The sequence below is a fragment of the Pieris napi genome, chromosome 13 (assembly GCF_905475465.1).
Source record: "Pieris napi chromosome 13, ilPieNapi1.2, whole genome shotgun sequence".
Classification (NCBI taxonomy): domain Eukaryota; kingdom Metazoa; phylum Arthropoda; class Insecta; order Lepidoptera; family Pieridae; genus Pieris; species Pieris napi.
In genome coordinates, this window is record NC_062246.1 from 9,913,899 (window position 1) to 9,929,831 (window position 15,933).

General features: G+C 34.9%; 1 protein-coding gene across 1 annotated transcript in view; it reads left to right on the forward strand.

Moving 5' to 3' along the window:
- The window catches only part of LOC125055616 (fatty acyl-CoA reductase wat-like), a 38,509-nt gene extending 26,122 nt beyond the window's left edge, over positions 1-12,387 (forward strand). The window contains exons 3-11 of the mRNA XM_047658075.1: positions 2,339-2,432; positions 3,069-3,191; positions 4,823-4,977; positions 5,181-5,297; positions 6,062-6,171; positions 6,704-6,765; positions 8,537-8,756; positions 9,717-9,897; positions 11,456-12,387. Of these exons, the coding sequence (XP_047514031.1) occupies positions 2,339-2,432; positions 3,069-3,191; positions 4,823-4,977; positions 5,181-5,297; positions 6,062-6,171; positions 6,704-6,765; positions 8,537-8,756; positions 9,717-9,897; positions 11,456-11,801 (1,408 nt within the window). The 3' untranslated portion in view covers positions 11,802-12,387. The remainder of the gene's footprint in view (positions 1-2,338; positions 2,433-3,068; positions 3,192-4,822; positions 4,978-5,180; positions 5,298-6,061; positions 6,172-6,703; positions 6,766-8,536; positions 8,757-9,716; positions 9,898-11,455) is intronic.
- The last annotated feature ends 3,546 nt before the right edge of the window (positions 12,388-15,933 follow it).

Genomic DNA, 15,933 nt, shown 5'->3' on the forward strand with positions numbered 1-15,933 from the left:
ACTCTAAACAGATAAACTTAGACACAAATAAATATAGAACATTATATTAAACTAGGTATTAGAAGGTAAACTAAAATATATCATTAAAAGGAGTCCCTTTAGGCAAGGTTCCGAAGATACTGGCAGCGTTCCCCCTTTGAATTGCTAGACTAATTCTTTGTCCGAGGTAGCTGCCAGATCTTCGGTCTCCTGTGATGTCGACTAACCTTTTTGAAATTTCTTTAAAAAGCCTTAAAGCGCTAGGACCCCACGGACCAAGGGTCTCGACACCGAATGGGACAAAATCATATTCTGAGCCCAGACCCCTGTATTTCCATGCTTTATTTTTTTCAGCCGCTTCACAAGCCGCACCAGCTCTGTAGTTGGTTCCATGTAGATGGGAAGGGGCCAGCGTGTCTGAACAGGTTGCATCCCATACCAGTACCCGACCCATCTTCCATGGAATCAAACTCATACCGTCCGGTCTCTTGCCATCGTCTCTTGCAATACCACTCGGCTCAAGTAGACTTGGCACGTTGACGGTGGCAAGGGAACGGCGTATGATATCGTTAAGTGCGGCATGTCTCGAGAAGCGGCCTGCACTTTTTTGGCATGACAGGCCGTGATGTCCTAACTTGTCGACATCACTGCCACAGGGACATATATGAGGAGCGCAGACCGAAACCCCAAGCCGTAGACAGGTTGCGATTCGAAGCGTGTCAGGCTCAAGAAAAGTTCCTGTATTTGACGATGGGTAAGCGTGAAGCCAGTAGCCGGCCTCATGCGTACCCACGGCCAAAAGCCTAGCACGCGCCGAACCTGTACTACGACTCAAAAGATCGTCAAAAGTCAGTTTGCAGTGTATGTCATCCCAGCTCCTCTGTGAATTTAGAGATAATGGAAAATTTTGACCTGGGCATGCAATCAAGAAAGCGTTTCTAGCTTCTTCCAAGCCAGCAATCTCAAAGTTTGAAGGGGAAGCCCTTAAAATTTTACTTATGAGATTTGCTGAACTATGGACAGAAGATAGAAAGGCTGGCAAAGCGACACACAAATTAATTAGAATAGTGCAGCGATGTTGTTTAGAAATTTTAAACTAACTTTTTCATGTAACAGTATTATGCTTACATTTTATTTGATGCTTAAATTTATTCGCTTATATTATTTACCGACAAATCTGACAATTCAAGGAGAAATAAAATAAGTATATATTATATCGAATTCAGTTTTTTGCAAGGAACTTATTACCATAAAATGATGTAAGTTACATATGATTGGCATATGTGTGTAATGAATATATGTCACGGGAATATAACAAAATCCGCAAGTTTATAAACTTCCTAGGAAATGTATAAACTTTCGTTGGATTCTAAACGAGAGATAAATTGTATTACATATTTTACGGCAAAATTTTCGTAACTTGATAAACTTACCGAACTCACGCGTAAAATAATAAGTAAGCGATAACCAAACGGCATGTGCGCTCTGATTGGTTGAAAAACTTAACCTAACCTAACCGTTTAGAATCTTACGAATGGATATCCGTTAGTTTATCAATTTACCACGAGACGTCGCAAATTGATAAATTTGCGCAGAAGTGGGCGTAAAATAATACGTTTAGAATCCTACGAAAGTCTACTAGAAAATTTAAAAACTTGCGCGTTTTGTTATTCTAATAATTAAGTACCTACGCAATTGACGTAATTATTAAGAATCTTAATTATTAATAAATATATTCATCGATGAATGACGCAAATCGGTCTGATTACACAGAAAATAAATGAAATCTTAATATATATATTTCTTGTGTGCGTGTGTATGTGACTGAACTCCTCCTAAACGACTGGACCGATTTTGATGAAATTTTTTGTGTGTGTTCAAGGGGATCTGGGAATGGTTTAGATTCACAAATCAGCCCGGCATGTGGCGCTGCAGTCGGTACTTTCATACTTTCATACTTTAATATCCTAATAGCTTGAAATATCGTGCAGGACAACGTCTGTGGGCTCCACTAGTATTAATATAGAAATTAACATATATATATATTAATAAAACAGGTAAATATATATTAAATTAGACAAAACGAGGCTGGAGATAACTGATGAATCACATCACATTTATCGCCATGTTGACATAGACATAGACATAGCATTTATCGTTTGCCCCCTGTTCTATAAAAAATAATAGCTATTTTATATAGAAATGTAATGAAAGAACTTAACATTGAAATGTTAAGTTCTTGAATCGCGTGCTACCAAGGATATTAAAAGAGAACTATATCAAAATTGCATATGCTGTCGCTGGAAAAGTACCGTGCATGGTGTTGAAACTTGTAAAAATAATTGTGTGATTTTTTCAGATCTTCTCCTGGCCTAAAAAAGTTGTACGTTCTCGTCAGAGCCAAGAAAAACAAGGAGCCAGTAAAGAGATTAGAGGAGCAATTGAATGATGTTGTAAGTACATTTTTGTCAATTACCAGTCAAACCTGGATGAGCGAGAGTTCAAGGGAGCACAATCTCATTCTCGCTTATAGAGGTTTCTCACTAACCCGAGTTTCCCGCTAATGCCGGTACATGGGTAACGTTTCTCTCGTATAGAGGTACGAATATAGTAAATATGTAATATGATAAAATTATGTGCATAATGTGCACAACATATATTATGTACATATTTATTTTATTTAGAACTTATTAACACTTATATTAGAAGGTCCGTCAATTTCGTTTGAGTTTCTGTTTTTGTATTTTGAATGTTTTTCTCTAACTCATAAATTTTGTCGAATATTGCTTGATCAACAACCGCCGCGTATTCAAAGTACAAGCTCGACTGTCGCTTATAGAGGTATAGATAAGTAGCAGTCTCACTTACGGAGGTCCAAGAGGGAAAAACGACTCTCTCTTACAGAGGTTTCTGTTTTTCGCTAATAGAGGTTTTGGGAGCTTAAAAAGAAGGGTCTCGGCTATTACTCTCACTTATAGAGTTTTCTCACTAATCCAGTTCGCACTTACCCAGGTTTGACTGTAACCCGAAAAATAGTACAAACACAAATTCACTCTTTAAATATTGACACTTAATTGTAATATTTGCAGCTATATGATCGACTTCGGAAGGAACAGCCCGACTTTATCAAAAAAATTTACGTTGTTGAGGGAGAAGTCAACGAAGAGAATTTAGGGATGTCTGAAACGGATAGGCAGCTGCTTATCAATGAGGTAATATTGCCTTAAAAGTTTGTATTTTTATACTTTATACCCGACTATTGCAAAGCATTTCAAAACACAGATTGTTTTTGGACATTTATATCATCAGAACCTTCTTTATACGATCATGCCATCATCACCAGAATACCACCCTTTGGAAGTAAGTTGAAGTCCATTTCATTACAAAGCTAATTCGGATTTTTAATAAATCATTAGGATAGTTCAGTACGTTTCGAAAAACCCCATTACACTTTTTAGAAGGCCATAGAACGTGACCTAAACTAAGAACAGTATTTGTTTCTACCTCCATTACTTTTAGACATAACGGGGTACTTTCATCCGTCCAAGGTAATCAATTAGGCCAAGATAGTTTCATCATCAGACATCAACGCAGAATATAAAATTCCATCCCATTACATTTAAGGCATTTTTACCGTGCAACACCGCTATGGAACCAGCTGCCCACTGAATTCTTTCCGAACCAATACGACATGGTCCTTCAATAAGGCTGAATTTAGTCTCACGCTCACCGTCAGCGCTCATAGATCAGCGCGTAGTTCGTCAGCGCTGACGCTCAGCGTGGTTCGTTTTAGTATCGTACTGACCGCCTTACTTGACCTGTATCCACTTCGCGATTTGCCATGACTGTACACGCTGACGACGTCCGTTCGACACTACAACGCTCACTGAAAGCAGAGGCGCTCTAGCGATCGTCAGCGCTGACAGCTACGCGGCGCCGACGCGCGACGCGCACGGCCGCGCAGCCATCGGCGCTGACCACCGTGCGCGCTGATAGCTATGCGTCATTCAAAAACGCTTCCTAGAAGTTCATATATCTCGACCATCAGCGCCGACGGTGCGCGTGCGGTCGGCGTGACACTAAATTCAGCCTAAAAGAGGGTATCAATTCTTAAAGGGCCAGCATCGCACTCGCGAGCCTCTGGCATTGAGAGTGTCCAAGGACGGCAGTATCACTTAACATTAGGGTCTCCTGCCCACTATTCTATAAAAAGTTTAGTTTCGTAAACGACATTTGTGTAAAACTCAATTTTTGACAGCTCAAACGCATATTTCCATTAATTATGTATTGTTAACGCAAATAAATTTTTAGTTCTGTTATATTAATTGTAAACGCAAGTAATAAATGGAGAATATTTTTTTTATAAATAAAGGTACAATCTTTCGCTCACTCGCGTTAACGCGATGTCTCATGTATATGTCACCGTAAAATTGTAAACACCGTTAGATTGTAATCTATCTCGCGAGATTGTGAACCTCAACGCACTGCTTACAATTTTACGTATTATTATTCAGTAGATTGTAATCTATCGAAGTGAAACCGTCAAATTGTGAAACGGATCGCATCTCGCGCGCTGATTGCTTAAACGGAATATGCCACGCGCTACCATATTTGTTTGTTAATTCACAATCTTTCGACAGTTCACAATCTCGCGAGATAGATTACAATCTAACAGTGTTTACAATTTTACGGTGACATATATACTCGTTTGTATGTGAAATACACACGCGTGTAGTTACTTTCGCAGCCCGTCCACTCGTTCCTGCCCTCTCTTGCTGTATAGTAACAGCCGGTAAAACCCAAAGCGGTTTAAGAAAAAAAATTAAATGTTGATATATTTTAGGTGGAGTTCATATTCCACGGGGCTGCTACTGTTCGTTTCGACGAGCCTTTAAAGGTCGCTGTCGGAACCAACGTTCGAGGGTCCAGGGAAATGCTGGTACTCGCCAGGGCTTGTACAAAGTTGAGAGCGTACGTACACATCTCAACTGCCTACAGGTATGATAATATCCTATTATTTTTATAATTTATTGAGCCTAAAATAGCAAAATTTGAAACTCGTCAATATGATCAAAACTGGTATAACAGGCCTGATTGTGGCAACATGAATATTAAAATATCCATAAAGCAATTGTGTTCATTCGTAATTTAAATATTACGACACAAGATTCGATAAATTTAATGTTAAAAATATATTTTAGCTACTGCACACAACTTGATATTGACGAAAAGTTCTACAAAAGCTCACTAGAGGGCGACAAACTCATTGACTTGGTCGAAAACATGGATGACGCTATTTTGAAAGACATCACGCCTGGGTAAGTTTAAAAAGTCAAATGTATTACTTATCCAGACATAAATGCTTATACTAAAACTAGCTGACCCGGCAAACGTTGTTCTGCCATGTATATTATTTCTAGGAAACAATTTTTAGTTCAATAAAAATAGCTATCATAATAAAAAATAGGGGTTGATCGTAGAAGGGTGAAAATTAGGGGTTGTATGTACTTTTGTATGTTGTATCATAAAAAGATGAAAACAAAAAAAAATTTCTATAAAATAGAACCAAAATTTTTGGGATGGTCACCCCTTTTATCACTTAGGGGTTTGAAAGATAGTAGCCGATTCTCAGACTTACTGAATATGAATATAAAAATTTCAGAAGAATCGGTTGAGCCGTTTCGGAGGAGTATGGGAACGAACATTGTGACACGATTATTTTATATATTAGGTGTTCAGTAAAAAGCGATAATGAGTATGACACAATTATCTTTTATAAAGATTATTGTACGTTTGATGGTTTATTATAGGTATACGTTGTATCTTTTCAAAAGCTAAATTGTCCTTTATTGTTTATAACCCCGATAATGTTCCATTAACCGCGGAAATAGGTAGAAATCACTAAAGAGCTAAATCCGGTGAAGCATGATGACTTGTGCGCGGAGTGTTCTTGGTGAAACAAAACAACTTTAACGAGTTTGCCACGCTGTTGCTTATATATTTCCTCACGCCACTTTATTGTTAGCCCCTACGGCTGATATAAAAAGTCCCTCGTTCTTAAATTTTGCCCTACTTTTTTTAGGTTGGTGGGAGATTATCCCAACACATATGCTTTTACCAAAGCAGCCGCTGAAGATATAGTCTTAAAATACTCTAAGGGACTACCAGTTGCCATGGTCAGGCCATCTATTGGTGAGAATCTATTAAGTAACACATGAATATATTAGTTTTACGATTTAATGAATAGTATTCTGTGGATTTGATCTTGAACTACTAAACCGGTTACGCAATAATGATATATTTAATTTCAATATTTTTTTGACATGACACCAATAACATATTATGATTACTTTTTAATATTAATTATGATTTTAAAATTCCACACAAACTACTAAATAATTAGGTCTAATGATAGAAGAGACAACTCTAATAACACTATGAAAAAGGATGATTTTTATTTTAAAGATTAACGGATTAAGGTACATAATTAAAGCTTAGTATAAAAGCACTGCTATATATAAATCAGAGTTCGGCGGGTCTGTTCTGTGACAGCCACACCTAAGACCGAAAAAATACGACATATGTCAGGACTCACCTCTATAAAATACACAAAAGATTAAAGAAACATTCCAATCTATGACCAAAACCAATTAGATTGTAATACTAATGGGATTTAAATAGTAAATCGAATATAATGGCCTTTAACCAAATTGTGTATTTTTAGTTATCGCTACAGCAAGAGACCCTATTGTAGGATGGATTGACAATGTATACGGACCTACTGGGGTAAGTTATTCCAACAAAACATAATACAAAATACCATCCGTATCACCTCGACGTCCGTCGTTCCATAGCTGAGTTTCTTAAGGCAGTTTGTGCCACGCACCACCACTATGTGGAACCAGTTGCCCACTGAAGTACTTCCACTTAGGGTCCTTCAAGGTTTCTTGAAAGGTCGGCAACGCACTTGCGAGCCTTTTGGCAATATGAGTGTCCATAGGCGGCAGTATCACTTAACATCAGGTGAGCCTCCTGCCCGTTTGCCTCCTATTACATAAAAAAAGGACAGAAACAATCGCTCGTCATCGTGTTCCAACTAAAGTCTTTACAATGTAAATGAATTCAAAATCGAATTAATAAATATAATCGTAATTTCAGTCGCGTAGTAACGCAAGTAGCATTATTTGTCCACATTGAATATGAACTTCCTACACAATCTTTCTCGATATAGTGGTTATAATATGTCAAGAGCCATGTCACAAATGCATTTATGTTTTGCCACATGGCGTCTATTGTTGTTACTAATAGTTCATACATCGATATCATGAAATATTATTTATATATTGAAAATTACGTGAATTATTTACACAAATACAGTATTTACAATTTTCTTAACCTATAAAGTAATAATAAAAATAATTAAAAATAAATAAAATTAAAATTAAAACAAATTTAAAAAGTTTGGTCCCTGTGGCAGTGTACCTTTAACGCTGGCAGCATTTCCTCGCTGTATTGCGAGACTTATTCTTTGAGCCAGGAAAGCACCAGCTCTGGGGTCACCGGTACTATCTACCAGGCGCCAACTTAAATCTTTAATTTAAATTGGCGCCTGGTAGATAATAATTAATTTATATATATAAATTAATTAAATAATTAATAATTAATTTAATTATTTTAATTTTATTTTATTATTATTATTACTTTAATCTTTAATTTAATTTTTTTACGTGAATTATTACGTTTCTGCCAGAGAGTTTTTACAATATATTTTATATACTTGTGTCTTTACTCAGACATCATGAAACATTACAATCTAGCCTACTTAAGACTAATAAGTAATTTAAGTCTAACCTAATTTACTAATAAGGATATTTAACATACGAAAGTGTCCAATAACACTACTTACAGTTTCTATTAAAGGGAAGACACTTTGTGTACATTTTTGTGTGTAAATTCGTTATTTCCAAACAGATCTTCCTCTTAATAGAGACTGTATGTAGTGTTATTGGACAACTTCTTATGTTAAATATTTTTTTAGTAAATTAGGTTAGTTTTAAATTACTTATTATTTTTGAGTTAGGCTAGATCGTAATGTTAAGTTGCGTCATTGTGCGGAAACATATTTATAAAAATAGTAGCAACTTGAACGTTTAGCAATGTACTACTAGATCTACCATTTTATGTAAGGAATTTCGAGATATACGGTTGTATTCTATAAAAATAAAAGATAAAACATGTGTGTAGTACACGCGTTAGAAGTTATACTTCTTTTTTTGTTAAAAAAAACGACACTAACAATAGAAAAAAAGGTATTGAATACATTGAAAGTTTTATCGTAACGCATTATCTAGTTAAATAAAGTTTATTTAAATATCACAAAAAAAAATCTACATAATTATAGAAATGGACCTTTTTTATTTTAAAATGTTGACTATGCTAACTTCAGGGTGTCGGTTTTTTGTGACGCGTACTCTCATATTTTTTCCCTAACGCGCCAAAAGAAGTATAACTTCAAAAATTTCTAATGTTATGGTACATAATAATTATACTTATACAGGTAGTTGTTGGTGTAGCAGTTGGCCTTCTTCGAGTGTTAATGTGTAACCGTGATGCAGTCGCTGACCTGGTACCAGGCGATATGGTTGTAAACGCATGTATTGCTACTGCCTGGAAAACTGCAAAAGATTATCCTGGAAACCATGAGGATGCTCCACCTCTTGATCAAGCTCCGCCTGTGTATAATTTTGTTTCTTCAGAAGAAAATCCACTTACTTGGGGTAAGTAGATTTATACGGGAATGTAAGTGCGTGCTCCTATTTCACCATGCCTCCTGCTGATAGAGGACAAATCTTTGTTTTTAATTTATTTTATTATTATAATTACTTATGTTGTCACGTGGAACATGGTGTAATGGTTGCAGCTTCTTACACACATTGTGTAAAACTAAAAGCTTAGCGACTAACAAGAGTGGCGGAGAGCTTATTGCCAGTTCTTCTCTTCTGTTCTACGCCCTTGATTTCAGAACTGGCAGTAAATATAAAATTAGAAGTATCTAATGTATATTACATTACTTTAGATTCTCACGCTTTTTTTTTGGAAATGAAATATGATAGGCTACGTCTGTCAAATCCAAGCACTCGAGCGCAAAAGGAATCACTTGAAGTAGTCGGCAATGTACGGTCCCGTCCACCGTGATGTAGCAAGCACGAAATTGTCCTCTAAGAAATGGATTTTATATTTATATATATAACGTCATTCGATATAACGAAATCTCTCTATAACGTAAAAATGACAAATTTGTTTAGTTTAACACAAAACCCATACATTAAATATTTTTATGTTTAGACAGCAACAACATACTTAAGTGTTGTTCTGTCTTCATTCTGGCTGTCATTTTTATAATCAGCTGACAAAACTAACCTATTGAGGTGCCGAATTTTCTAAGAAAGGCACCTGAGGCCATAAACAGCCTTCTCGCCTTTGTTATTGTTAATTGCATTAACACGTGTGCCATTATTCTTAGATTACATTGCCTGTAGGAAATTTTGGTCGCAGTTACTAAACGCACCATCGTCACCTACCTATTATTTATATATAAATTATTGAAATTGGTTAAACTTGTTTTTTTTTTCTTCCCACCGTATAACGAAATCTATCTATAGCGATAAAATTAAGTTTAAGGTAAAGTAGTTTCTTGTTTTTTTTTTTTTTTTTAATAAAATATGTTTTTTTTTCAGATAAGTTCGTGCAACTTAATCGTCGTTACGGTTTTGAAGTACCCACTATTCAAGCTGTATGGCATTACATCTTACTCTTCACAACTTCTGAATACATATTCAATTTCTACTGTCTTCTACTACATTGGATACCTGCTTACCTCATTGATGGCATTGCTGTACTTATTGGAAAAAAACCTGTGTATGTATTGTTTTACCAATCGGTTATATCTCTTCGTATTATATTGAAGCTATAGAATTCGAATACGCAATCTTGGGTACTGCTGATTCATCATAAAAATCTCTTTCTGTTGGATAATCCGTTTAACAAAAAAGGCTTGAGCTGTATAAGATGACGCTACCACCGCTTTAACATTTGCTCTATGCTTGATGACATTGAAACTGTGTCTTCCTTTCTATGGATCTAGCGATCACGTCTGCTCCACTAACACCTGTAGAACTAGAGTAGTATATACTTTTGAGCTCGAGTTGTCTACACTGAAATGATAATATATTCGCGCTATTTTGGACGTCCATAACAAAATTAATATGTAAAAATACTGAATTGTTTTTTGTTTGATGTGGTAACTTCTTTATTCATATACTTTAGCCTCTAATAGCACAGCAGTTATTGTAAAGGCAAACTTGACTGAGACACATCTCACAGCATCATCATAATCACATCGGTTTCAAATAAATGAAACACTTTGTTTAAAGCAGAGTTCCCCAAACTTTTTTGTGTCGTAGACCCCTTGCCATGTTTTTCCGTGTTGGGTAGACCCCCTACTTACCTGATATTGATTTCCTGTAAATTTCTAACTGTAGTGAAGTTTAGTGCTAAAAACTTAAAGTAATAACACAAGTTAATTTATACATTTATTAATTGAATTTAAATTAAAACTACTCAAAATTAAATTTTGTATCTGTTTGTTTGTAATGTATATGTTTTGATATTATAAGATAGTATGATGTAAGTAAATAGGTACTATCAGTGTATGTGTTGAGATCCACTATCGTGGACCCCCATTTCCATTTCATGGAACCCCAAATTTTTTTTTCGCTGACGTAACCCCTTGCAGGTTGTCATAGACCCCTAGGGGTCGATAAAGACCACTTTGGGAATCACTGGTTTAAAGTGTCAACTGACTTTAATCGTTTAAATCAAGAGCTTATAACTAACATAAAATTAGGGGTAGCGACGCTGGACTAACAAAAAACTAACTTGACTTATTTATGGGTTCTTAAAACTAAGTGACACATCTATTATCTATAACGAATATAAGTAATCTCGACATTGTACATACTTGGAAACTAGAATGTTTTAATACAATTTATGTATGTATGAAAAAACTAAATGGCTCATTATCACTGCCAAAACTGACTACAATTTATTAGCTACATGTGTAAGATTGTTAATATTTCGTAAGCATTTATTAGTTATTTTTAGTAAGCATCCCTAATTTTTTTGAAAATGAAACATAGCCTATATCACTCGGGAATAGTGTAGCTTGCCAACGGTGAGTGACGGAGCCTATTCATTTCAAACAAACAAAAAATCAAATCTTTCCTCTTTATAATATTAGTATAGATATATGTAACGTAACTAACGTTAGGTTACATAACTCGCGACTTAAATAAAAATCCTTCAACTGATATTAACCCGAACATATCATTCACATAGCTTTACTGCGAGCTTTCAGGAATCATGTTCAGCGAGAGGCAGTTAAAGAACTTAAAGCACCATAACAATTATGTTTCAGATTGAAAGTTGCGTACTATAAAATAGAAAAGTTCTCACGCGTCATTGGCTACTTCGCGTGTCGGTCTTGGAAGTTCTCCAATCAAAACGTCCAGAGTTTATATAAAGAACTATGCGACGCTGATAAAGATATTTACGACTTTAATATCGCGCAATTAGACTGGAAGACGTATTTCTATAATCACGTTCGGGGAATAAGGTTGTATTTGCTCAAGGATCCCATGGAGACGGTGCCACAAGGACTGAGATGGTATTTGAAACTAAAAGTAGCTCATTATTTCATTTTAGCGATTTTATGTCTTATTGCATTCAAATTAATGAGTTGGATAATTTGCATGTTTTTATAATTGTAATTTATTGTACTTAAATTGTAGTTGAAGTATCATGACACATATTGGTGACATATATCTGTCATGTATCAGATATATGTCACCAATATGTCGAAAAGCCTTATTCTGAGTCGTTAAAGTTGTCTATAAGAGATTAAGAAACTCGGAGAGTGGAAACTTGGAATTTTTCTCCGAAAATTTATTATGAGTTAAAGTCGATATGTATTCGTGATCCCCAACTGTCAAGTGACTTTTAAAATCGTTGTTTTTGTCTTTTGTGTATTATAAATTGGTGTGTTTACATGGTTGTGCAAGTTTTTTTTTTATTTTTATAAAAAAATAATCTTATTTGTGAAACAATTTAAGGACACGTCTATAGTTACTTACAACTTGTGTATTTATTTTACATAAATTGTATTTGTGATGTGTATGTCATTATTATTGATTAAATAATTAAATAAAAGCGGGAACACTATCGCTATCACTTTTGTAAGTTACACGGTACAGCCTTGCGATTCTGTAACTCACTGAAAAGGTATTCTGATAAGGAGGGAGGTTGTACTTTATTGTTTATCGGAAACTTTTTTTACTTTATTGTTTATGCCAAATCGTAAATTGACTGCTTTACGACTGATTTGAGCGCGACCGCCGCTGTGAAAACCGCTGTGTGAGTTCGAAAAGTGAGTTACAGAATCGCTAGGCTGGTATTATCAGTTTTTCAGTAAGTTGTTTTAAATAATTACTAATGTAATCAAATATATCGAATTGTATATAGTTTTATTTATGTATAGTTTAAATATGGTGGTTAATATAGGCCTTAAATAGCTGAATTTTTTATCACTTTTGTTTGTAACACGTAACTGATGTTTATAGTAAATTTATGATTAAGGGCGTTTGTAAAAAAATTGAAATGAAAAAAGAAAATTGCAAATATAGCATTTAAAAGACTAACAGTGGTACTTAAGGCCTTATCATACTAACGGTTTGCGATCCCGCCCCGCGCCGCGCCGCTCTCAAACCGCTAGACATATATATCATATATATATATGATAAGGCTCTGAGTGGGTGAGGGTCTGTTAAATTATATAAAATTCTTAACAATTATGTATAAAGATCAATAAACTACAATATTTAATGACGGATTTGTTAATGATTTAAAGAATCTTTAAAATAAAACTTTTTTGATCCTTTTGTTGTGTGGTATTGACTCTCAGTGTTAAAACTTAGCGCTAAGTATGAGTATGACGTACGACCCATATTTGATTTGCCCTCCACTTTATTTAGTCTCAACTCTGAATCTAATTTAATCCGTTTATTAAAAAGTGTACTTTTGATAAATTAATTTAGTTTTTTATAAATATGAGGGTATTCTCGAGAAACTGAGTAGGTTTCAAATAAGTTTTTGGTTATACGAGGATATTTGTTTTTTTCTGATTCCTGAAAGTGATTTGTAATAATTTCTTCAAATCCCTGAAATTACCATATTTCCTTCTATGTATGGGATACATAAAAAATTGTGATAACTTTTGCTCATTTATTTTTAAGGTATTTTTGTATTTAGTTAATAGGCCATTGCAATAAAGTCTTTGAAATTTACGTGCTTATATTTATTTTAGTTTTGTTTATTATCCATTATTTTTGATATATATAAGACTTCGGAACGAAGGTAACATATTTGACTAGTGTGATAATTTTGTAGTAGAATAATCAAACAACACATCAAATTTTTATCTTGGTTCAAAAAGCTCTTTTTTGGTAAGAGCTATAGGTATGTTATCTAAAGCTGGCGGCTTCAACACATTTACACTTTGAGCTTGTGTAGTGTCTGTGAATAAGCGCGAGACGTGATGTCAAACTGAAATACAATCACAAATACATCATGAAAAGACTGTCCGTCTCTCTCGCGCTCGGTCAAGCTTATGAGTATAAAAGAGACAGTTATTGTTTTTCTTTTGCTACTGTGATCTTTACTGTACATGTTGATCTTTTTTTTAAAGATTACCAGGGCAATCTCGTGAAATGGTGCACAATGTTTTTAATTATTTTACCCATCTTAATAAAAACCAGTTTAATGAAAAAATGTTATATTTAATTTGACATCAGATGCGACTGGGGTTTCTAAGAGGAGTATTGAAAGAATAGTTAGTGAAGTAAAAGTGAAGTGTGTTGAGCTAGATGGAGCTTATGTCGAAAAATGAAAAATTATTTACACAAACTACTCTTTTACGTTCTTGGCCGGGCTTAGAACTTTTGGATCCACCCTCGTATGCACATAATATTTATATGTATTTGGCACATTTTTATTAATTTACAACCCACCCAACCTTACTAAAACCAAAGTAGACTAAAATATAGCTTGGCAAAAAAGACATATTTTTACACATACTGTATAGTGAAATTGCAATAGTGTGAGTACTGTGAACGCGCCAGCTTTCGATAACCGACCTATACCAAGTTTGCCCCATATAAAATAGCAACACCTTGGTTTATCCCCGCAAAGCACTTTATTTACAAGTTTATTAGTGCTTCCAAATGACAAGCAACTGTTAAATCTTTTAGATGTTGGAGTGACAGTCCATCCAGGCCAGTAGCTGAACCAGGCTCAAAAGAATTTATAGCGCTTAGAATTTCTTCTGTAGACTGCATTTAAAGGCAGACTTGGACAGTGCAGGCTACAAATGGGCTGCACGTATATCCGGGGTGACAGGGGCCAGTACATCTTTTACCTAATTTTTCACACGTTAATTATTTGAACTTAAGATAAGTTATATAAGGAACTATGTCATAATTAAGTAAAGTACAAAAAAAAATTATATTCCTATTAATATTTTTAAGCTATTGCATAGATTTTATCGCGGGCTATGAGCGCGGAGACCAAATCAAGCTATCCCGTAACGAAAATAAAAACCTAACACACGATGACGTAGCGCAGGTGCGAGTGGGACAGAACGCATACTGCGTATTCACATCTCTCTGACGAGATCGGTGACGTAGCGTAAGCGCGGCCGGTGCAGCTGGTACGCGTTAGAGTGAGACAGACTATATAGGCGTGTTAGTCTGAGTCTGATAGAATGGTAGATTGAATTAATGACAAAGAAAAAAAAACTACATAAATAAAAAATAAATAAATACCTAATTACAATTGCATAAGTTAATAAAAATGCTATGCAATAGCTTTACAGCGGCAGTCCCCGAGTGCCACACGTTTTTTTTACAAATGCCAAAAATCTACAAAATTCGTATTACGAATTGATCATAAATAACACACTTCATTAAATAAAGAATATCGTTTATCCCATTTCTACCAAAATTAATAAATTGTCTTTAAATTTCAGATGAAAATTTTATAAATTAATTTCAACACACCTCCACCCAAAAGTTTAACAAACCAAAACAAAGCTATAGCGTAAATTGTCATCACTATATAATTCGCTATTATTAGTAAATATTGTTTTGTTACTCCTCGAGGGATTGTTTCTTTAGGCTCTTTGATAAGAAACAAGCGAATTCCCATCATATAATTATACATATAGGAATTCCAGTCTAAAGCAGATATGTCAAAGTCAAATATATGTCGGTCCGCGTCGTTCAGCTCCTTAAAAAGTTCTAAAGTATTGTAATTTCTCATCTTCCAGGTTTGAGACGCGAAAATTTGATTAAAATGCATCCACTTGTCGATTTTCGAATAAACTTTCTTTAACCTGTAATAATTCAAAATGTTAAATTATATTAATGAGATGAGAGAGATGTTTGTTTGACCGCAGAAAAAGGTAGAAATTATTAAGAATAATAGGAGCAAGATCCGATAAATTTGAAGAAAGTTCCATCAATTCGAAGGTTCTTGGATGGCAGCCAACTTTAAACCTCATTGGAGGTTAATGGACAAATCGGTAATTAGTAACAAAATTTTTAACTACTACTACTTTTTACTTTTACTGAGATAGTCCTCGATATTGTCACAACATACTACTAAACACGAAGTGGCGGGGCGAGTTTTGAATTTAATAACATTAGTATTAGAGGAAATATCCTAAAAAATATTAATCTGCTCACAAAATCCTCTCCGGGACCTATTAGCAGCTGATTGGAGCGATCGAAGGTCATTTGTTCAGATCGGTTCACGGACGGCAGAGTTATGCTTGAACATACA